Source organism: Protopterus annectens, chromosome 1.part2 (genome assembly GCF_019279795.1).
Source record: "Protopterus annectens isolate FY-2018-M chromosome 1.part2, PAN1.0, whole genome shotgun sequence".
Classification (NCBI taxonomy): Eukaryota; Metazoa; Chordata; order Ceratodontiformes; family Protopteridae; genus Protopterus; species Protopterus annectens.
This window is the reverse complement of record NC_056727.1, coordinates 255,640,300-255,664,856: the sequence shown is the minus strand read 5'-3', so window position 1 is coordinate 255,664,856 and position 24,557 is coordinate 255,640,300. Positions and strand designations below refer to the sequence as shown.

General features: G+C 41.0%; 1 protein-coding gene across 1 annotated transcript in view; it reads right to left on the bottom strand.

Moving 5' to 3' along the window:
- LOC122792348 overlaps nt 1-24,557 on the bottom strand; it is a 461,671-nt gene that overhangs the window by 415,951 nt on the left and 21,163 nt on the right. The window contains exon 2 of the mRNA XM_044060141.1: nt 23,165-23,363. Within this exon, the coding sequence (XP_043916076.1) occupies nt 23,165-23,363 (199 nt within the window). The remainder of the gene's footprint in view (nt 1-23,164; nt 23,364-24,557) is intronic.

Below are 24,557 nucleotides of genomic sequence, written 5' to 3'. Positions count from 1 at the left end.
GATACACTGAAAGTATACCACAATAAATCTTCTATAAGCATTATGAGCTAGAAGAAGCTATTGCCTAATTAATTTTCATGATATCACAATATGCATTAACTGAGGGCTTGTTTTGTAGAGAAAGTACAGTTGTGTAAGCAAATTTATCATAAAAGTTGATGTTCAAATGATCACTGGTGCATTAAGCTTAACTATATTGGGTTTAATCCTGCTATGGATTCAACAGCAGCTTCCAAAGCTTTCAGGGCACCTTCCACTTAGTCAAGCCATTCATCAGCTTGAGTTGATCTACTAAAAGTAAGGTTTGGTCATGAAGCCCTTCAGAGCTTAAATGCCAATACTCATAGGGAGGCAAGGAATACAACAATAAAAAGTCCACATTTAGGCATAAAATCATACAATTAATTAATGGGGATTGAGGTAGGGAGGGGCTACTATAGTAGGGATCATTTAAGCATCTACAGTTATGATGAAATTAACTACCAAACTACTATGTTCTTCATTTGATCACTTCCACAGTAGCCTTAGTTCTACAGGTAGATTACCATAGCTTAAACTGTCTTGGAGGAGCATACAGGAACATTCCTTCCAAGGAAAGAAAAAGTTATCTGTCTTCCAGGCCTTCTTGCAGGAAGTCCTGAAGGAGAGTCTTGCCAGCTGATTGTTCAGAGAGGAAGCAAAGAAGTCTAATTCAGAAACTCCACACAGATGGATTAAATCTTGAAAGAACCACAGTTTAGTTTCCATTCATGAGGGTCTACCCTTGTCCTGTTCAGCTTGTCTGCCACACAATTTTGCTCTGACAGAATGTAGGATGCTTGCAGAGTGAGATGATTGTGTTGTAAACCTATATCCCAAGCTAATATGGTTAGCCTACACAGGGGATACAACCCATTTTCTTCTTTCTTGTTGAAGTACCAAATGACTGTTAACAACTTGAAGAGGCCCAGGAAATGAAAGATGATTCAGAATTAAGTGCTTTGATCAGGAAAGCATCTCGTTTATATTTATGTGCTTGCATCTGTCCTTGGTGTCCCACACACATTGCATTTTTATCGCTCCTGAAACTGCACCCCAAGCAATGCCTGGGACATCTGCGGTAACTGTCTGCTTTGGAGCAGGGAGGGAGAATGGAAGACCTGGATTTTGGGAAATTTGTTATCTCCACCAAATGATTTCTCTTCTGACAAACCCCAGCACTAGGATTTGAAAAGACAAGGGATATTTGCGCTGGGTCCAAAGTGACTTTCTATTTTTCATGTGGAAGAAAAGCTCATTGAACTGAGGTGTCTAGCTGACACCCCAGAAACACAATGCTGTGTGAATTTTTTTTTTCTGATAGGCTTTTTCTTTTTAGGAAAAGTCTGATATTTCTAAAGGTACAGAATCAGTATTTGTATCAAAAACTTCCCTAGGGATGGGAACGATCTTCTGGCTAGACAAGAGTAGCATTGCTTGCCTCTTGAGACTTCCAACATGACTGCAAACTGATCAACAACTTAACTTCAACTTTCTCAGAGTGAAAACAGAAACCGAGAAAAGGAATGCCAGTTAAACTGTTAAAATCCAGTTCCTGGCTGGAAAGTATACCTCCTCAATGCCAACAAAGAAGAAATTTACAATACTGAAACAAAATCAACCAGAAAAGGTGAAAAGAAAACACTGGGAAGGATTCTGCAGCTGTTTAGCAAAAAGCAGCTCAAGTTTCAGCTTGGTGTCCAGTAATTTAGAGGAAAAAATAAATGTACTCAGAGATGATTAAAATGAATGAAACAATCAAGGAATATATATCAGCTCAAATAACAAAAGGCAGGAGGAATAAAAAAGCTTTAACTAGCTGTTCAGATGAACTGATAAAACTGCAAAAATCAGAGAATGAAATGAAGAAAAATAAGTATAAGGCTTATCAAGAAGAGCTGTTTTAAAAAAATAGTAGAATTAGAAGACAAGAGTGTGCAGATAAACCTGAGATTTTCTGCTCTGCCAGGAAAACTGGAAGAAACAAACTGTGTTAATTTTATGAAATTACAAATAAGCAACTGGACTGGTGTTCCACAGCAGAATTTTTTAATTGAAAGGGCACACAGATGAAATGCTCCAAGCCTTACCATTAGATAGCACCCACAACCTATATTAATAAAGATGCAATCATACCAGCAGAAAGAGTTGGTCCTGATAAAAACATGGCAGAAGAACAAAGTATTAAAAACTGAAGACAGCTGTATGCAGCTATCTTCAGAGTATTTATTTCTTGGAACATCAAAGACATTTTTGATTCAGAACAGGCTATGGAGAAAATAAAGACATTTATCCAGAAAAAATTGGGCCAGCAAGTAGAAGGGGACTCTGCTTCTCATTCTTCTGATAGTAAAGTTCATAGAGAGACATTGCCAATGAAATCTTTTCTACCAATGTTCTAAAGGAAAATGCTTGAAAGCCAGATAAAAGCATAGAAGTTGACTAGAAGTATCAGGAGTATCTTGGACTTGAACCAGAGTCCGGTGATGGGAGATGGAGATGAACTGGAAGAAGACTAGCAACAATGAAATTAGCAAATAAATGGGAGACAATAAAGGATTACTCTCGTGTGAAATGTGCTTTGCAAAAAAAAAAAAAAAAAAAAGTGACAGAAAAAGAATGGAATTTTGTTGACTTTGTTAAACTTGTGGGTGGACTGTAAATCATATAGCCCAGTTTATGTCATTAGAGTTAAGAAGGACATTAAACATGGAAAAAGTAACTGTAAGTAAAACAATTTTTTGTTCTTGTTAGTTTTTGTATAAAACATTTCATGATATAAACTGAATGACATACATAGTAAAGCAGTTTGTGTAGTTAGGGGTACTTTAAATGTGGGGGCATCTTTTTAGTGACTGTTGTATGTGGTAAAGAAATTAAAGTAAACAAGTACTTTTTTAAGTTGTAAGAAATATAGGCTTTATAGTATAACAAGAGAAGAAAAGCTGGACAAAAGCATGTTTAATGCTAATATGCAGTGATCTTGGGCTTCTGGAGTGGGAGTGAAGGTATAAAAGTGCTCTGATTATATGTTGAATTCTCTGCACCTTCTGCCTTGTTTGACAAGAGTCACTTTCCTTTGCCCACCAAACGCACTCCAACAGCCACGGTCCATGGTAGCTGTAGGGACTACACCAGTGGGACCCAAGGAAAGGAAGAGTAATCTGAGGAACCAGCTTTGGCCACAGCAGAATCATCTTTCTGCAGCTAAGGCATTTTAGAAGTCTGACATGGTGGCAAAGGCTGAATAATGCTTTACTTTTTTTGTGGCTTGAAGAAGGAAGAACTGAGGAACTGGTAATCTGTTCTATGGTTAAGCCAAAAAGGGTCCCTGATTCCTGGGGAAGCCTATCAACAATAGTCAATAAAACAGGTAAGTTGTAAAAGAGTAACTTTTTCCCTATTAAAGCACAGCAAAATGCAGTTTAAACACTTACCCCACCCCCAAAAGTGAAATAAAGCACATTTTCCCACAGAAAAAGCAGTTTAAAAGAAGTTTAAACAACTTTTTACCACAAAAGTAAAAAAGTGATTCTCTCATTTAAATGTAATTATTAAACTCATGTGGCAGTCACTAAACACTTTTCTCAGCCTTAAAATTCTTATTTTACAAAAAAGTTAAATTTCTGTCATAATAACTAAAGCACAAGTTTTTCCTCTGAAGAAGTAGAAGTTTTTCCTCTGAAGAGAACTTATCTGCGCAGCAATGGAACAGCTTTAGCCAACTGTCGATCCTTGAAAGCCTGCAGATGAGCGCTGTCTTTAGAGGAAGGAAAGCTCTGACGGGCTTCATCCCCAAAACTGATATTTATTCTGCTCAGCTTGAGCTGACTATTGGTATGGGCATGAGGAAGGTGCCCTAAAAGCTTTAGAAGCCCGCCAGCTTTTGAATATTTAGCAATATTTAACCCCATTTAAAAAAGGCTACTGCAGCAGTGATTAAATGTAGAGCATCTATTTTATCTCAGAGCTGAAAAGAAAGACATAATAGAAGAGTCTCAGGCTCTATATACACTAACTGGAGGCTGTTTTAATATTTATTTATTTGCTTTTGTTTACCAGAGAATTTTGTCTGGGAACTATAATGCCCATTTTCAGTGGAGACCTGGGGAAAAAGTCCCCCGACAAGAATAAAAGTGGATTTTTGACAAACCAAAAGAAAAACAGTCAACAAACATTATTTGCCAAGTATTTCAAAGCAAACAGCCCAAAAAATTATTTACAAAGCATATCAGATTTAGAAAATGCATGTGCATACTTTAAGCAGACATGTTTTTTCTCACAGATGAAAAGACAGACATCATAGGAGAGAAGATTCATGCCTTAGATATCTCTTACACAGAAAAGCAAATTAATTTTTAATGATGGATCTCTGATTTTAGGACTGGATTTTATTTGACCCTGGACACAAAAGTAAACCATGGTAAGGATCATCCAAAGACTGCCATAAAAATTCAGCCACATACATTGTATCACTTTGGGTGTCAGCACAGGGTCTATATTAGAACAATGAATAATTAAAATGTCAAACGCTCTAAAGAGTGAAAATGCCAGACCTCAAACTAGTTATTGTGGGGGGCTGTGCCGCCCACACACCCGCTAAATATATATACCAACTCCAAGATTGCACTACAGTGAGGAAAGAGCAAATATTCCAATCTTCACTGTACTGCGATCTCGCAAAAAAACACTTCGAGGTCTGGCATTTTTGTTCTTTAGAGCGTTCGACATTTTAATTATTCATTGTTCTAATATAGACCTGTCAGCACATAGGGCAAAATGTTTGTTGTAGACTAGGGTACGAAGGATGAGAGTGGGGGGATTTGCATTATACTACGAGCTTGGGTTTGGTTAGTTTAGGGTTTATTTTCAAATTTCAGTGATTTTTTTTTTTGATTTTGTATTCTGGAATGATTATTTTGAAATGATTCAGAAACTGACTGAAAAATCATACTTGGCATTAGGGAATACATAGATAATATTCTGAAAATACACAGCTCATCAAGATAATCCAAGCATACAAATCTCAAAAATATATGCAAAGTGATCAAGTTAGCAGATAAAACCACAACATAGCTATGACAACCCTCCACTGGACCAGTAATTAAGGAGCCTCAATCCTCATCACTGGCAACAGTGGTGGGCATTCACTGAGACAGGTACATACAGTATTTCCAGATGCAGCTCTCTGCATCAAGTGCAATTTCTCTTAAGAGCAAGACCACACAAAGATCACAGTCAGTCCGGGGCTGGTTTCTCACTCTTTCTCCAGATCCCCAATAAGACTCCCCACTGGCACAGCTATAGAGTTGAATCTTTAGCCAGGGCTCCAAGCCACGTCTTCCAGCATCATCCTCTCTGTCCAACCAGCGCTTTGTGTCCCTGCCCAAGTAGCTGACACACAGACTCTTTGAGGTTTGATTTACCCACACACACACACACACACACACACACACACACACACACACACACACACACACACACACACACACACACACACACACACACACACACACACACACACACACACACACACACACACACACACACTTGGGAAAGGCTGGCACAGGTTTACTAGCTATGCCCCCTTCTGCCCAGACTATAAGGTAGTTACCACTGCCACCAGTCAACTCCTTATCAGCTACTTTACAAAGGGTGTCAAATCTTACTGTGTAATATTAATACTAATACAAATGGTAGTTTGACCAAGAGCAAGGCTATTAGGAGTGGCCCACAATGTCACCAAATAAATATGCAAGTACTCTTAAAACATAAATATCTCTATAAAAATCAGCCACAATGAAAGGTTTAAATATATTTAACAATTAATAATAATAGAACAAGGCAATATTAAATATATAGTCACAGTGACATCAGAGGTCAAAACTACAGGAATATTTAAAACAACATTGCAGGACAATCTCAAATAAATAAAGAAAAATATCTAAACTAAGCTTCACTATATTCCTGACTGAATATAAGATAATTATATTATAATCTAAGAACTTACTAAGAGAGCAAGGCAGATGTGGTGAATGGATATTTTAGTTGTTGTCAGGACTAAGACAGAATGCACAATGCTCTGTCTCACCAAGAGACTTCTCAAAATAATATCTAAAATAATACTGCTGGGATAGCTTGCAGAATGACATAACTCCTTGTCATCTGACTTCTGGTCCCCAGGCCAAAACCCCCATTGCTGAAGCTACCTGTAAAAATATACAGACAAGAGCTTCTCCTCAGATCTCTGGCAGATGCCGGAAGTCATAAAACAGTTGCATTCCTTCACGTTTTCAAGTCTAGTAACTTATTCACCCTAAAGACAATACAGAAAGTTTCCTAGTACAGACATTCTGACTCTTGCTGCATTGAAAACTGAAAGATACCATCTTTTATGGCCTAGCGATAAATTTAATTTCAATTATTTTTCTGAAGTTAACCTCCTGTATTCCAGTTTCCACTATTAAAATATATACATTTAAAATATATATATTTAAACAGTTACAACAGTGCATGTACATTTCTGTTCTCTTTCTGTAGTGCACACTGTGGATACATTTTAAGCATGAGCACTTTACAAAATACCTTTTCAACACAAATACCTGTACAGAGCAATTTGATATACACATTTATTTATTATTTTATTTATTTATAACAAACTGGAAATGAAATAAAATAAAATAAAACATTTTCAGCACAAACACCTGTACAGAACAATTTGATATACACATGACCTACAGTTCTAATACATTTGTAACACAAGTATCTTACGTAAATCATTTTGATATTCACCAGTGACATATAATTATTTACAAAATTCCAGCTAGCTATGCAGGCAGTATCTCCTTTCATCATAATAGCTTAAAATGAAATGGCATAAACAGTTGTATACTTTTCTGTTTTTCAAAGCACTTCATCATGACTGTTCTGTAACTAGGCCTGAAACAAATTTAAATCCTAATATCAGCAGTTTTTCCTCTTGCTAACAAAAAAAAAAAACTCACAGAAACAACTCAATGTATTTTAACATAAATTTTCTGATCTTCTTTTTTCTGTGTGTTTTTCTCCCTCATTTCCTGTAGAGGTCCAGTTTGATAACAACAATAATATTAACTACACAGTTGTCTCCTGCAGTATATACTCCTTCCCACTCACTATTGCCTATATGCATATAAATAGTAGTAATAATAATCCCAGTCACTACTTAGAAGTGCCTTTCCACCCACCTCTGCCCTTCATTCTTTTCTCCACAGGAAATATTTTATTTTGTGAATTTTATTTTTATTTTATATTTTTCCCCTGCCTTTTAGACCCTCTCATAGTCTATAGCATGACTGGGGCAAGAAGCCACCAGGGGTGATTCAGATTTTTTGATTATGGACCTAACTCTCCTGCACACTCTCAACAATGGAAGGGAAGAGGGAGTACAATGGGTTGTCCATGCTGTTCATCTATCTCTTCCTCAAGAGATGTTGTCAATAAGGATCACTGTCCATCATTTCTGTAACAAGGACTTGGCTTCTCACTATTCACCAGGGAAATCGCACCATCCCTGTATGCTCCTGATTGACTACCTTCCTGCTATCCTGTCCTCTCAAAGAGAGGTGAGTGGGCCAAGCCCCTTTATTCCTCTGAGACAAGCCCCTTTATTCTTCTCCCTCATCCAGTGACAGGGAGGGTAATGGAACACTGATTTCCTGGGTCTCAGTCATGGTTCAAGCCGTCTGTGTCATAGAACCAGGTCCTCATACAGATTTAGCCATAAAACCAGAGATGATCTGCAGCTTTCAGGTTTTCTCTTATACTTTGCATCCAGCCAGATAATAAAAATAATGGTGTGTTTTAAGGAGCTAGGGACTGGACCCTATCTTCCATTACTGTGCCTCAGGAAAGTACAGGTGTGCAAGTTGAACTTACTATAACAGCAGATGTTTGAATGATCACTGCTGCAGTAGCATTAGCTATATGGGTCACATCATGCCAAGGATATTACAGTCAGCCAGCTTCCAAAGCTTCAGGGCACCTTCCACGCACCCAAACTGTCAAATGACTTGAGCTGAGCTGACTACAAGACAAGTTTGCGCACGAAGCCCTACAAATCTTTCCTGCCAGCAGAGAAAGGGAGGATGAGCCCTGAAAGGACATGGTTAAGAATAACAAAAAATAAAAGTCCACACCCTGGCATAAAAAACACATAAAAAACAAGGGCGATAGAGAGAAGGAGCGGTTACTGCAGCAGTGATTATCTGAATGTCTACTCTTATGTTAAATTCAAATTATATAACTGTACTATGTTCTTCATATTGATCACTGCTGCAGCAGTTTTAGATGGTAGATTACCATAGTTAACTATATTTGAGAGAAGGAAGGAGAAGGGTCCAGGAGTCCCTAGAGAATGGTCCTAGCAAAACTTGATCTAGATCTTGAGAAAGAATCCAGCATACAGTGCTTTGTAAAAGTATGTCCAGAGGACCAAGTAGAAGCTTCTAGAATCCATCTCTTCTTCTTACCTTCCCAAGAAATTAATTGATCCGATGATCTGAAAGATTTTGTTCTGTCAAGATAGTACCTGAGTTGTCTGTGGACATCCAAGGTATGGAGTATCCTTTCTTCCTCATTTTTAGGTTCAGGAAAGAAAACAGGGAAATGAATAGTTTGACTTAATTAAACTCAGATACCACTTTAGGCATAAAAGAAGGATTAGTTCTCAAAGAAGCCCTGTCCTTGTGGAAAATGAGGTAGGGTTTATTCACCATAAGAGCTTGCAATGCAGATACGCTTCTTGCAGAGGTCAGTGTAATCAATAAAACTGTTTTCCATGTTAACAACCTCCAGTCAACCAGATTAGCTGTTCAAATGGAGCTAGAGTTAGTTTCTCTAACACAAAATTAAGATCCCAAGGAGGGGGTCACCAGTTTACTCGGAGACCCCTTAGGCAAAACCCCTTTCAAGAACATTTTGATATGCAACTGTCTTGAAAGTGGAGGATCCATGGACAGACATGCAGAAATGGCTGATAAATGAATCTTAACAGAGGAATAAAAAGTCCATAGTATACTAAGTCACAGAAATACAAAACCAGAGAACAACTAGCCCTGAATGAGAGCTGTTTATGCTGTTGGCACTAACTGGAAAACTTTTTCCATTTGCTAATATATGATTTTCTAGTAGCAGGCTTTTTGTCTCCATTAGTACCTGCTGTATGCCCTCAGAAAACAGATACCCAAAAGGAATTAAGACCCTATAATTCAGGCAGTAAATTTAAGATGATTGCTGTCAGTGTGTAACGACACTGCACTTCATCTCGCCTGATCTCAGGAATCTTAATCATAAGATGATTGTTGTCAGTGTAATACATTTCGGATTAGCAATCATCTTAAATTGGATGCACTGATTATAGGGTCTTATCCAGGCTTTAAATTTAAGATGATTGCTGTCAGGGTGTTTGTTATACCCTGACAGCAATCATCTTAAATGTACTGCCTGGATTATAGGGTCTTAATTCCTATAATCCAGGCAGTAAATTTAAGATGATTGCTGTCAGGGTGTTTGTTATACCCTGACAGCAATCATCTTAAATTTACTGCCTGGATTATAGGGTCTTAATTCCTTTTGGGTACCTGTTTTCCTGAGGGCATACAGCAGTAAATTTAAGATGATTGCTGTCAGGGTGTAACAAACACCCCTGTTATTGTGTGAGTGGAGCCATTCTGTGAGGAAGCTTGTGGTAATTGCCCTTGGCCATTTCCAAAAGAAGGAAGAACCATGGTTCCCTGGGCCATAAGGGAGTCACCACAATGATCTTGGGGGGGTTCTTTCTGAATCTTCACAAGTACAATGGATATTAGTGGAAAGGTTGGAAAGGCATACAGGAACATTCCTGTCCAAAGAAAAGAAGAGGAATCTGTCTTCCAGGACTTTTTGCATGGAGTCCTGGAACAGAATTTTGCCAGTTGATTATTCAGATAGAAAGTAAAGAGGTCTACTTGAGGAGGTTCCCACAGACTGATCAAATTTGGAAGACCCCCGGATTTAATTTCCATTCGTGAGGGTCTGCCCTAGGCCTGCTCAGTTTGTCTGCCACACAATTTTGCTCTGACGGAATGTATGATGCCTGTAGATTAACACTGTGCTGTGAAGCTACATCCCAAGCTAACATAGCTAGTCTACAAAGAGGTTATGATATAGGTTCCACCTTGGTTGCGGATGTACTACATCACTGTGATATTTTCTGTAACCACTTGAAGAGGTCCCGGGGACCAAAGATGGTTCAGACAATTGAGTGCCTTGATCAGGGGAAAGCATCTCTTTGATATTTATGTACTTGCATCTGTCCTTCATGTTCCACACCCCCTGAACTTGTATGTCTCCTGAAACTGCTCCCCAAGCAAAATCTGAAGCATATGTGATGTCTGACTGATTTGGAGCAGGATGTGAAAAGGGGATACCTTGATTTAAGGTTATCTGTTGTCTCCATCAAATGATTTCTCTTCTTCCCAGAGTATTGGGAACTGAAAAGATAAAGGGTGTTGATGCTGGGACCACAGAGATTTCAGATACCACTGTATCTTTCTGATGTGGAGTCTTGCCAGGGGTATCATAAGAATCATAGATGCCATGAGGTATTCCCTCACAGCAATGAACATCTGAGTGGAAAAACTTAGAAATAGGTCTAAGTAAAGATCTGTTTTTTTTTTTTTCCCGTGGAAGAATAGCTCTTTGAACTGAGATGTCTGGCTGACACCCCAGGAACACAATCCTGTGTGAGGGAGTCAAGAAAGACTTTTGAATGTTCTCTTGGAATCTCAGCTTGTGCAAGAGATCTCTTACCCAAGAGAGAGATTCCTGACATTTTGGAAAAGACTCTGCAAATATAAGCAAGTCGTCAAAATTCAGAAAAATGTGGATACCCTGTACCCTGCAATGAGATATAATTGGAGCTAGACACTCTTGGTGCAGCAGATAGTCCAAAGTGTAAGGCAGAGAATTAGAAGTTATGTACCTACCATAACGTTCCATGTTAGTTGTCTTCTCTCGCCTTCTTTCTTGCTGGATGGGTTCGGAGCCAATCCTCGGCTCCGACTCGGCACTTGCTTTAGCTCGAGAACTCCTTTTACCAGCTCGAGGCAACCCTATATCCCATGATGCAAGGCGGAACTACCTCAGATCTCGTTTGGCAGCTAACTGCCCTGCTAAATGCTATCTTAACATAATTAGGAACAATGGTTCCTAAAGGAAGTCCTCATAACAAAGCTCAAGAGGAAACAATATAATAGGAACTCTCCAAGATCTGTCCAGGCCAGGGGGAAGGAGGGAGGGACGCAAGAAAGAAGGCGAGAGAAGACAACTAACATGGAACGTTATGGTAGGTACATAACTTCTAAATGTTAAGTTGTCAATCTCGCCTTCATTCTTGCTGGATGGGACCGCGTCCCTAGCACCTGTATCCCGGGTGGCTCAATGGAACAGACTCTTGAGAACTGTGGAACCAAAACTGGCCCTATCTCTGGAGGCCAAATCCAACTTGTAATGAGACACAAAGGTATGAGGCGTGGCCCAAGTAGCTGCTGCACAAATAGTATCAATGGGTAGTCTATCCTGAAAGGCTACAGAAGTGGATAGACTCCTGGTCGAATGTGCTTTTGGCTTAGAAGATAGTTGTTTGCCTCTAAGAGAGTACACATAGGAAATGGTGGAAGTCAATCACCTGGATAAGGTCACTTTTGAAACTGGAAGACCTAACCTGTTTTCTGCATAGGAGACAAACAATTGGTCTGATTTTCTAATTTGTTTAGTCCTATGCAAGTAGTACCTGAGCTGACGATGGACATCCAAAAAATGCAGCTTCTGTTCAGCTCTGTCAGAATAGTTAGGGAAAAAGACTGGTAGATCTATAGACTGGTTAATATTGGTTTGAGATACAACCTTGGGGAGAAAGGAAGGGTTAGTTCTTAACGAAACCCTATCCTTATGAAAAACCAGATAAGGTGAACGAATACAGAGGGCCTGAATCTCAGAAACTCTTCTTGCAGAAGTGACAGCCAGTAAAAATATAGTTTTCCACGTCAATAACTTCAAAGAACATGTAGCAGACATGAAAGGAGGTAGAATCAAGGATGCCAACATTAAGTTTAGATCCCATTGCGGAGGAGGGTGTTTCACAGGCGGTTTCAGGAGAAAAACTCCTCTCAAAAAGGCCTTGCATAATCTATGAGACATGATGTTATTGTCATGCAAGCCAACATGGTACTTGGAAATAGCAGCCAGTTGTACTTTGACTGTAGATGACGAGGATCCTGAATGAAAAACCTCCGCCAGGAAATCCAAAACAGAATGTACGGGAGCAGTAAAAGGATCAATATTTCTGGCGTTTGCCCAAATCGAAAAACGTCGCCACTTGCTAGCATAAATAGTCCTAGTGGACGACTTCAAAGAAGAGACCAAAATGTCTCTGACCGAGTCAGAAATCATTGGTAGCCTGGCTAGGAAGGAAGTGGAGCAACCAAGCAGTGAGGTTGAGAGAATGAATGGCCCGGTGCTGCTGACCCGATTGGTGGATCAAAAGATCCGGAACTGGGTCCAGATGCCAGGGCTGCACCAGAAGATGACGATGCAGAGACGGAAACCAAATTTGCCGAGGCCAATAAGAAGCAATGAGGATCAATTTGGCTCTCAAAACGGTGGCTTTCTGAATGACTTGTGGAATCAAAGGAAAGGGAGGAAAAGCATAAAGAAGTCCCCGAGGCCAATCCTGGGTTAGAGAGTCTCTCAGGGGTTGGCCTGGAAGGGGGAATAGTGTGAAGTAGTCTGGGCACTTGTTGTTTTGAGGGGTAGCAAAAAGATCGCAACAAGGAGTGCCTCACTTCAGAAAAATCTGATCCACTACAGATTGATTGAGAGACCACTCGTGAGGCATCAGAATAGATCTGCTTAGCCTGTCCGCCAATAGGTTGGACCTGCCGGGGATGTGCGTTGCTATCAGAAACCGCTGAGAGGAGATCGCCCATTGCCAAAGTCTGAGTGCTTCTCGACATAATGGATAGGACCTGGTTCCGCCCTGCTTGTTGATGTACCAGACTACGGACATGTTGTCCGTTTGTACTGCAATAGTCCCCGTGGGAAGAAAGTCGTCGAGGGCTTGCAACGTTAAAAGCACTGCTCTCATCTCCAGGACATTTATGTGCAGATGGTATTCTATGGGTTGCCACGTCCCATGGACCATCCTGCCCTGATAATGCCCCCCCCACCCGATCAGAGAGGCATCCGTGGTGACTGTGGCAACTGGAGGAGGGGGAATAAAGGGTCGGCCCTGATGAAGAAGAGGGGAAGATATCCACCATTGTAGATGAGCCTTGCACGACTGTGTCACCAAGATTTCGTGTCTCATCGGAAGATTGTGGTACGACCACTGCGTGAATAACATCCACTGCAGAAGGGGGATGTGGAAGCGAGCCAGTGGTAGAAGAACAATGGCCGCAGCCATTAGGCCTAGAACTTTCAAGACAAACCTGGCTTTGATCTTGTTGCTTTGTAACAGAAGCCGAACAAATTTTTGGATGTCCAGAATTCTTTGATCTGTTAGCCTGACAAACATTCTGACGGTATTTAACTCTGCGCCTATAAAGGTGATAGATTGGCAAGGCAGCAGAGAGGATTTTTCGAAATTTACCGAAATTCCCAGTTTCTTGCAAAGCTGTAGGGTGTAGTCTCTGGACTGAAGAAGCTGATGCTTGGTGGTGGCGGAGAGGAGCCAGTCGTCCAAATAAGGAAACACCTGGAATCCTTGACGTCTCAGGTGAGCTGTGACCACTGCCATGCATTTGGTGAACACTCTGGGGGCTGAAGTGAGGCCAAAGGGCAGTGCTCTGAATTGGTAATGACTGGTCCCCAGCCGAAAGCAGAGAAACCTTCTGGAGCGCCTGTGAATCTTTATGTGATAGTACGCATCCTGAAGGTCTATAGAACACATCCAGTTGTCCTTGCCCAGAAAGGGCAGAATGGACTGAAGCGTGACCATCCGGAATCTTGCCTTCTTGACAGACTTGTTTAGTCTGCTCAGGTCCAGTATCGGTCTCCAATCTCCCGTCCTTTTGGGGACCAAAAAGAATCTTGAGTAGAAACCGGATCCTACCTGGTCTGCCGGCACTGTCTGGACGGCTCTTTTTTCTAGGAGTTTTGAAACCTCCTGTCTTGCCAAATCCCTTTGACCGGGTGAGATGTCTGGAAGGGATTGTAGAGGTCTGAGAAACCTTCAAGGGGATCTTGTAACCCTCGGATATGATCGACTGTACCCACCTCTTGGGATAGGGATTGCCAGGCTACTGGGTACAGTGAAATCCTTCCCCCGACTGCCTCCAAGGGTGGGCAGTCGGGCAACACCTCAGGGATGCTGAAAGGGCTTCTCAGGAAGAGACTCCCTGTTGCCCTGGTTCTGAGGACCCCCCCCTGCCTCTAGGGCGGTGTCTATTATTGTTACCCCTCTGCCTCTGGGGTAAACTGACCACGTGTGTCCGTGTAGCTCCTTGGGCTTTATGGAACCACATCTTCCCCCCTTTCTGACCCTTGGGATATGGTCTAGAAGGAGTGGAAAATTGGACTCCAACGGCAGAAAGAGTTTTACCGTCCTGCTCACACCTGGTCAAAGTATCCTTCACCTGAGGTCCGAACAAAGCCGAACCATCAAAGGGGGTATTGGTGAAGGACGCCTTAAAAGGGTCCGCAAAATTACACAGCCGCATCCAGGCTTGGCGTCTAAGAGCAACACCTGTGCCTGCGGCCCTGCTCGCTCCATCGGCCGCATAAGATATGAGCCGCATGGAGGAGTTAGATATGGAATTCAGGATAGCGAGCTGTGAGGCAATCTTTTCCTGAGCCCCAGCAGCAGAAGGATCCTGGACTACTTCCCCCAGTTCCTTGAGAATATCTCGTTGAAGCCTGGTGAAGTGACAAAGGTAATTCAGCGAACGCATAGCAAAGGTCGCTGAAGAAAACATCCGCTTTCCATACCTGTCCATGGTCCTAGAATCCTTGTTAGGAGGATGGACAGGTACTGAAGGATCCGCCAGTTCCTTCTTAGTGGCCGCCGCGACCACCATAGCATCCACAGAGACACCTTTGGAAAGGAACTGTTTATCCGAAGGGGCCGTGATGAACTTGGAAGGTCTTCTGGGGACAGGTTCCACAGAATCTGGAGCCGCCCACGCCTTCCGAGCCACTACCTGCATAAGTGGGTCGAAAGGCGGAGACACCCAGGAGGTGGAGGGTCGGGATCCAAATGCCTCCAGGTATACCGACTCATCCTCGGAGGGGTCAATGGAGGGCCAATTCCCCCTCTGTTTGAGGAGCTCAAGGATGTCTGAAAAGGAGACATCTTCAGAGGGGGACCGGGGGGAACCCTCCGACTCATCTAAGTCGGTATCAGATGTAGTAGACTCGGGGGAGTCTGTGTGTTTCCTCTTACACGTCCTCTTCAGAGGGGGTTCCCCTGCAGGGTCAGGAGAAACCTCGGAAGAGGAGGAAATTCCCAGTGGGGAAACCTGGGGCGATGGATCCCTGGGCCTGTGAGCAAGAGGCTGGCAAGAGGCATCTGCAGGTACTGATGAGGGAGGAGCTAGAGGGATGGACCGTTGATCTGGCTCTGAGGCCAGGACACTCCTCATCACCTCAAAGGCTCCTCTCCCCGGGAGACCAGAACACACCCGCTCCGAAGAGACAGGAATGGTCGGCTCCAAAGAGAGAGAAGGCTCCGAGGCCGATGTCAGTGCCGAGCTTACCAAAGCCGAAGCACCGAGAGGGAGAGCGGGGTCGGACAAGGGTCCGATGCCACTAGCCCCCTCGGAGCCGACAGTGGAAACCCGACGACCGGATCCTTCCAAGGAAGGTCTCAAGGAAGAGATCGGAGCCGAGGGCGGCGGAGCCGAAGGATGTATCGGCTCCGCATCAAACAGTCACTGTCCCGAAGCTCAGGCTCCGAACTCAGGTGTGGAGTCGGAGGAGGAAGTTCAATGATAGGGGTTATAGCCGCAGTCTGTTGAGACGGGCTATGGAGCATTTGGGCCAGTGCCTGAGACTTCAACAGCCTGCTTACCACCCTCTCCAAGTCGTGGTCAGACAGCCTGGAAGATCTCAAGACCGGCTCCGATGGCTCGCTCCGACAAAGAGGAGACCCCGGAGCCGAGTGGATACTCATAATAGAAGGGGACCGGGATCTCTTATGGGTCGAAACCATCGGAGCCGAAGTCCCTTGAACTCCAGATGGAGCCGAGGATATCTCGGCTCCGATGCTGGATAAAGTGTCGGCTCCAGCCGGAGCCGACAAGGCCACAGTAGTCAGGGTATCGGAGCCAGCCGGCACCGAACCCACTACTTTAGTAGACAAAGTATCGACTCCAGCCGGAGCCGATGTCGACTCCGACGGAGCCGGAGCCACCGGAGGAGGCTTGGACACAGTAGCCTGAGCCTTCGGTGGCTTATGAGGTTTTCCTGACCCTGATTTAGGAGGAGAACTTCAGAAAAATAAATGCCGAACAAGAGGGGGCCCAGGACTGAGCCTTGTGGGACACCGCTCATGACCGGCTTAGAGTCTGACATGGCACCAGCAACTCTAACCCAGTGTGTTCTGTCCTTGAGCCAGTTTGCAACCCATCTTGTGACATATGGGTTTACATCTAAGCTGGTGAGCTTTTCTATGATGCCCGAGTGGGGTATTGTGTCGAACGCTTTTGCTAGGTCAAGGTAGGCGGTGTGAACTGCCTTACCCTCATCAATGGCCTTAGTGACTGTTTCGAAAAAGTCGATCAAGTTCAAGAGGCAGGATCTGCCCTTGACAAAGCCAAATTGGGTAGGATCCAATGTCTGTAGGTCCCCAATGTCTTTATTTATGAGTTCCATTATGATCCTCTCCATAGCTTTGCAGACAAGGCTCGTCAAGCTTATGGGGCGGTAATTTCCAGGGTCCGTAGAAGCACCGCCTTTGTGGAGTGGGACCACAGTTGCCGTACGCCATTCTTTGGGAGTGATCCTGTAGTAAGGCTAAGATTAAACAGCAGCCTTATGTGTGGGTTTAGTTCCTCGTTGAGTTCGTGTAGCACATAGCCGGGGACACCGTCCGGTCCCATTGATGCTGTGTTTTTTGCTTTAGAGAGCGTAGCTCTCACCTGAGCATCTGAGATGTTTGGGAGGCTAGACTCTGGTGGGATAGATATTTCTCCTTTTGGGGGAGAGGGAGAATTTGCACTGAACCTGTCTGCCAGTATGTTGGCAATGTCTGTGGGTTCAGTTATTTTTATCATTTTGGACTAATTCTGAGCATATCTGGGAGTTTCCACCCAGGTTTCTAACATAGCTAAAGAAGGCTTTATGATTGTCTTTTGTGTCATTAGCGATTTTTCTCTCAAAGTTGGCCTTGGATGATTTTATGAGTGATCGTAGTTTTTTGCTAGTATTGATCAGAGATGCCTTCCCATTTAGGGATTTTGTTCTGTCATGTAGTAGCTTTCTCCTCTTGTTGTAGAGTTTGTTTATGGCTGGAGTCCACCAGACCGGGCGCCTGCCTTTGGTGGAAAGGGTCTTGATTTTATTAGGGATTGCTTGATCCATACATTCCTGGAGGTGCTCGTAGAAGGCATTTCCCAGTTGTAAAATATAAAACATCAGTAAAAAATAAGAAAATGGATCTTATTTGCCCAGCTAAGGAAAGCCAACCATCGATCCCGAAAAGCCTCAGAGGAGTGTATTCTGTGTCAGTAAAGCTCTGGAGGGTTTTGTGCCCAGACTTGCCTTTTAGTCAGCTCAGCTTGAGATGCTTGACAGTTTGGGTGTGTGGAAGGTGCCCTGAAACTTTGGAAGCTGTCCGGATGTTATATCCTTGGAAGGATATAACCCATATAGCTAAGGCTACAGCAACAGTGATCAACAGAAGAACATCAGCATGGCATTATGTTAAAAAATAATGGGCTAGCTTGTAGTATCTGACATTCTGTTTAAAACATGAGGTGCTGTTACATATGAAACTAATGGCATCTTATACGAAGAAGACAGGATTTTCCCAAGAGCAACAGTTCAGTGCCTATTGTGATCTTGAGTGATATCAGATGTTAAGGTATTACAGCTGTTGTATCTAGATGTTTAAAAGTGGGGCACCCATGCTTTTCTTTCAGGGCTTACATTCTGTTGTTGCTTGATAAGAGACTGATTGCTCACAATTTCTTAAATTTTACAGCTCAAGGGAGTAGGTGCATATTTTCTGCTGCATAGTGCATGTAGGACCGATATGCTAATGATAGTGTATTGTTGTATTTTTTGTATTCTCTAAGACTGTCCTATTGTTTTTTTGTGATCTCTACTCGTAAGCAGTCTAATTGAGAAAGCAGGTTGCTCACTGTGTGCTGCTGATCATAGGAAATGCAAATCAATTGAGTCACAAGACCATTCACATATTGCCAGTACCTGCTTTCATGATGTACCTGCCTTCTCAAGAAGGGAAAAACATGTAAGTCTTAGAGTATATTTATAGGTATCTGTATCATCTAGGTTTAGTCTGAAGGAAACTACAGTGTCATTGTATTTAACTTGCAGTAGCTTTTTTTAAGAGGTAGGTTTTGCAATGGGTAACAAATTTGTCTCTCCAGCATGTTTCATTTATATGCAGGTGGAGATTTAAGCCCTTAGTTATGGTATTAGTGGAGCTATTTTACATGCAAAGATTCAGGAAATCAATGAAGGTCCATAATTGATATAGATAACCTCACAAGAGCTTATAGGAATCTGAGTAAAGGGATAGCACTTCAAGCCTTTCTTGGTAGCTCAGGGTTTTTAGGCCAACAATCTCCTTAGTTAGAAATCTCTGGGGCCTTTTGAATTAATATGTCTAGAAAGGTACATCCTGAAGAGAGGGACTGTACTGAATAATTAATATGATCTCTCTCTAAAGTGCAGTTACCTTGGAGTGGGAATAATAAAATAGATGTGGGGGTTAGCCTCCCTCCCCCACACATGAGCATATAGGATTACTACCCCTTGCAACCAGAATGCTTCTGTCTTATTTTCATTTGTGGTGTACTTGCCTGGAAAGTGTACAGGCTCAAACATATGTTACAATCATGTTTATACCCGAAATATCAGTTCAGAGCTATATAAATTGAGTACTGAGCATGGCAGTATCAATGATTAGTAGTGAATGCTTTATTAATACCTAGAATTAGACATTCACAATAGTTTCTAAAATTTTAAAATGCCCACATTAGAAGTGAGACAGTCTTGATTATTTTATCTAGGGAAGTGTTACTTAATGGACCCAAAAGTTAAACAAAAAACCTAGAGAATGGATGGAACTGTTATATTTTCACTTAAATCATGTGCAGTGAAATAAAAAACAAAAAAATCCAGAGTTGCCTTGGACATCCAAATATTGTTGATAAAAGTCTTAAATGCTTATCACAAGAAGTAGATAGTTGTATATGATTATTCTTGCATGCAGATAAGCATCATGAACACAAAATGAACAATGAAATAGACTTATTTATAAAGGGCTGTTTAGCCTTGTAACTAGCATGTTGCATGAAGTATTGAATAAAACAGAATAAACAAGAAACTAGAGTGTTTTTTATGTCATTAGAAGTATAATATTTTGGTAACGATCCATGTACAACAGAAAATTTTCAGTACCAAAACTTACAATTTGATGATGTAAAAATCTATTTCCCATCCTATGATCTTTATAATAATGGGGGCAGAAATTGTAACTTTCTCTGGGATAGATGAGGTGGTAAAGATCAACTGATAGGTCAGCTTTCAGATGTTTAAACCTTGGCCTCTTACAGGGTTTCTTAAAATTTGTATGCCTTTTGTGGCTTGTGATTGAGAATTAGGGGCATTCTAGACAGCTCTTGTAATAGCCACAAAATAATATGTTATGTGTGGCACTGTCCAAGCGTCAGCTTGTTTTTAGCAGCATAGTATCTCCTTTTGGGATTTTGGGACAAGAGATATAGTTTGAATAGCAGTTATAATATTACATCAAACATTTCACAGTTTCATTAAATGAAGTATCTTCAGGCAGGGTGACTGAAGAAAGGGAGTGTTGATGATCTGTGTTTGTATCTTTGGCAAACAACAACAATAACAACAATATCTAACACAAACACCTTAATAATCCACAAAATTAAGCCTTCATCCCCATATGGAAAATGTCCCACATTATTTCAATATGCAGATGACCAATGGAATCACTATATAACTCTACCACCATGCTCACCTCAGAAACCTCACTCCCTACAATTAAAAAAGCCCATCAATGGACATGTATCCAGTCGGACTCTCCCGGTTAACAAATGTAAAATAAAATAAATAAAAATAAACACCACTTCCGGTACCCAGGGCAGCATACAAGTTTTTATTGTTGCACCAGAATGAATGATTTTCTCTGTTTCCCTCAATATAATCAATCATTCAACGTCAATACCTGTTTATCACACATATGAAATGCTACCAACTTATTTAATGTATGTAGTATGTGGACTGAACCTTCTACATAATTTCTTATATGTTTTTTTAATTTCTTTGAACTGGCAGGTATCTGTTATTTTAGGCAGTCATATGCTTTGGGTCAGTATATTTAAAGAAGAAGTCAAGCTGAGTGATTATTAGAACAAAACAAGGCTATTTGCTTTATGTAACAATATAAACATTTGTACTGCCTCTAGTGCTGGATTGTGTTTGCTAGGGATGTTGACTCCATGTACACTGGCCGTATTTGGGACTACACGTATGTCTGTGGTTTGTCTGCCTGTTGCTGAAAAGGTGACTCTAACTGCGCTTTATAATAGTTTGCTTCAAAGATGAAGCATGAGCTGGAGTAATTTACCATTTTTCTGGATGAAGATGAAAAAGACAGATTTAGTTACTAATCTATGTAACCAGTGTAGGTTGTGTTTGCTAGCTTTGCTCTGACATTTCTGCCTGGTGTACTTGTACCTGTGTGGATTATTTCAATGCTTTAATGTATTCTTACCAAATCTCTGATGGTATATCACTCACACAAGAATCTTTGTTGGTTCCTGTGTCATTAAATGAATGAAGAACAGAGGTAATGAAAACTGTTCTGTCAGACTTCATACCATTTTTGTAGCTTTATGAACAATGCTTAGGACTCTTTCACTGGTGATTTCTCTGTCTGCAGACTGAGACATCTCTTCTGTGTCAGAAGGAATAGTGAAGCTACATTTTCTTGAACTGCACTTGGATTTTTGGCAAACATTTTGACTTTTTATCACAGTCTGCAGATTTTAATGATTCCTACTCATCCTTTGTGACAGACACTTTCACATTGTTTTAAGGGAGCAAGGCTATTTCACTATTTGAACTTGTGCAAATATTTTTTTTGTGAATCCTTTATGTCTTGTTTGGTAAAATGTGCGTATGCTTACAAGTCTTTCAGACATAAATTTATCAGTACTGTGTGCAATCCTTAGGTAATAAAAAAGTGAAAATGAAAGTAAATGAAAGAATGCCAAACAACATGTTCTCTTATACATGACAGAAGTGCTGATGACAGCATTAATGCTGATGTATGAAGGATAAAATGGAGTAACTAATTTCTGGGAACCCTTGAGTACCGCTAATTATACAACTGTGGCTCATTACTGTTCAAAAACGAGCATGTGGATTGGACAGCCTAACCAGTGTGCCTGTTGTAAATCGAGCATATACCAAAAGAAAAAAGTCAGGCTGTTGAAGTACCATTGAGTAACCAGACATGTCTATTGGCATATACTGGAGGACACACAAAATATGAGAAAAATCAGGCACGTTCTGCAAAACTAAAACAGAAACATATCTGACTTTCCTCATATTTTTGTGCTATCCCTGTAAATGACTGTTTAACAGTTAGAAAACCAATAAACAACAATGGAGATTCTGTGTTCTTCATTGCTTCTCTTGCACTGATGTACTGTGCAGGTATGGGAATGTAGGTCCCATACACAAGGGCAGTACATCAGAATAGCGAAGACAATGCAGAAGAAGACTGAAGCCCCCTTATACAATCACACTCTTTAAGAAAGGTAAGTAATTTCTTTCTAAAATAATGTAATTGTATAGAAGCAATAATCTACTTCTGAATGTGGGTATATCAGGATTTACCCATGCACAGTCGTGGATTATTGCTTTATGATGCCATAACCAGTTTCCTTCCACATCCCAAAGACATGCTGTAGGTGGATTGGACACTCTAAATTGGCCCTAGGTGTGAGTGTGTGCATGTGTGTGCCTTCTGTGGAAAGTTGGGCGCTGGGCTGGCAACTCGACACTGTAAAACTCCACTGCCAATCATGAGCAGACAGGTGATCCGCTGTGGCGACCCCTAACTGGGAAAAAGCCAAAAGAAGAAGAAGAAGCAGAAGAAGATGCCATAAGTTACCCCTAGTCTTCTACAATGGCAAGTGCAAATGCAAATCAATGACAGCAGTGCACCAACATGAGACAGAAATTCTCTCTCTATCTCTCTTAACCAGAAGGATTTATGACTGCTGGAAAACAAGATGCTAAGTGACAATGGAAAGTCAAACTACATTTCCTTTATTGCTGCAAAACTTCATGAAAAAATATATATTTACTTGGTGTCTGTAAAAACATCCAAAAAAACAAGAAAAAGGAGTGTGCATAAGTATCTATCTGATGAGGAAAAAAACTCCAGTAAACATGGACCTATAAAATGAAATAAAATGTCTTTACTCAAAACATTCACTAATACTAAAAAATCTGTAATATAACAATATTTATTTATACATATGTTAACCAGGTAAATGCTCAAGTCAACAGATCCTTTTTAGGCATAACCTTGGCCAGCTAGCAAAGAAAAATTACATCACTGTAAAATGAAGATAGCAAACAAGCAATAAAATAGTAATGGGCATTCAATTTGCATTGTCATTGGTGTCATTGTAAAAATTACATCAGTATGAGGCAGACTATACATCTGGTAACATATAAGTGAAATAGCACAATATCTTAATATTTGTGTGTAAATCATGTTTTGTGTGTCTTCTGTACTGAATTCTACATGAAAAATACTTCCAGCAAACTGATAAATATAGCGTAACTGAAAGAACCATATAACTAGTCATGGATGTACATATTGTTTACTTACCTGTGATTTCCTGTTTAGGTGGTCCTATGGCAGGCATGTTTTCTAAGCTCACGCTTGCTCGAAAGCTCTGTTGAGCATCTAGCAGAATGTCTTTGTTTGCCACGCATGGATTGTAGTCATACTGTGCAAGCTGTGCAAGTCCTAGCAGATACAAAGCATGGCTGTTGCAAGGGGCTGCTATCACTCCTTTTTGACACACCTAAAAAATAGGAGTAAGTATAGACTGTATGTGCTTTTGTCACTCTTCTAGAACCTCTGTGTGCCAGCATAGCTAATAAAACCATACAAAAATACAGAATTAAAAACATACAGAAGAAATAACAAAACAGTATAATCAAAAGATGTAAGAGGTTTTTTTCTTTCTTCTTTATTTGTTTATTTATTCATGTCTCATTTGTACTGTACAAAGAATGCAGTCTATATCATTCAGTTAGGCAAATACGTCCATAGGTGCTTCAAAGTTAGTTATTATTATGAACAAATAAAAAGACCTGAGGGTCCATGATTCTTTATATGTGAACTATGTGTCCAATGCACACTCAACATGCTTTACACTACTTATAAAATGGCCTTTCATATCTTGGTGCATATTAAAATAATTTGTTCAAAAGAGAAATCAAAATAATATAAAATAGCCATTCTCTTTATGAAAAAACAACTCTGCTACCTTCACAAATTAAATAAAGATGAGATAAGACACTTATGCCATTTTTTTAGTCTGAAACAGAACATTTGATTTTTTTAAATTATTTGACCAGTGATGGCAGAAACAGAAGTGGTCACTCCTTTTGCAAGAAGTGCAGTGCAAGTTCTTTTGTGGAAGGCTAAGACTGCCAGTATGAATAGTATTATACACTCACCAATAAAGATGTGATGTGCAGCAAGCTTTTAATCCTTTAATACAACTATATGGAGGGAACTATTTGGAACCTGCACAATAAAAAACATACTACAAACTTATTTTGTAAAGGACAATTCCTGGAATTCATTATCAGTGCAGCCACATAGTGGCCACCTTAATGCTATTTATCTGTCTAGTGTGATGACCAGCACTGCTAATTCGATATGCATGTGGCCAAGGCAGTTTGCCAATTAAGAGCCTTCCCTCGTGGCCACAGCACAAGCTTGTGGCTAGATCACTGTAAATCACCTTGCAGACACATCTAAATATAAGTAAATAATGAGACTGTTCAGGAGGATCCCCAGTAGTCGATGTGAGTGTGCATGCACAGTTTTTTCCGGTTGATATAACCAACAGCAACAACTACATACCTAAATATATAAACAATGGAATGGCAAGCAGCATAGATGCTGAGGCTGGAATTGATGTTACTAATAGAAATCACGGAGAGGATGAACTTTAAAATGCACAGTGAGTTGTATAACAAAACAT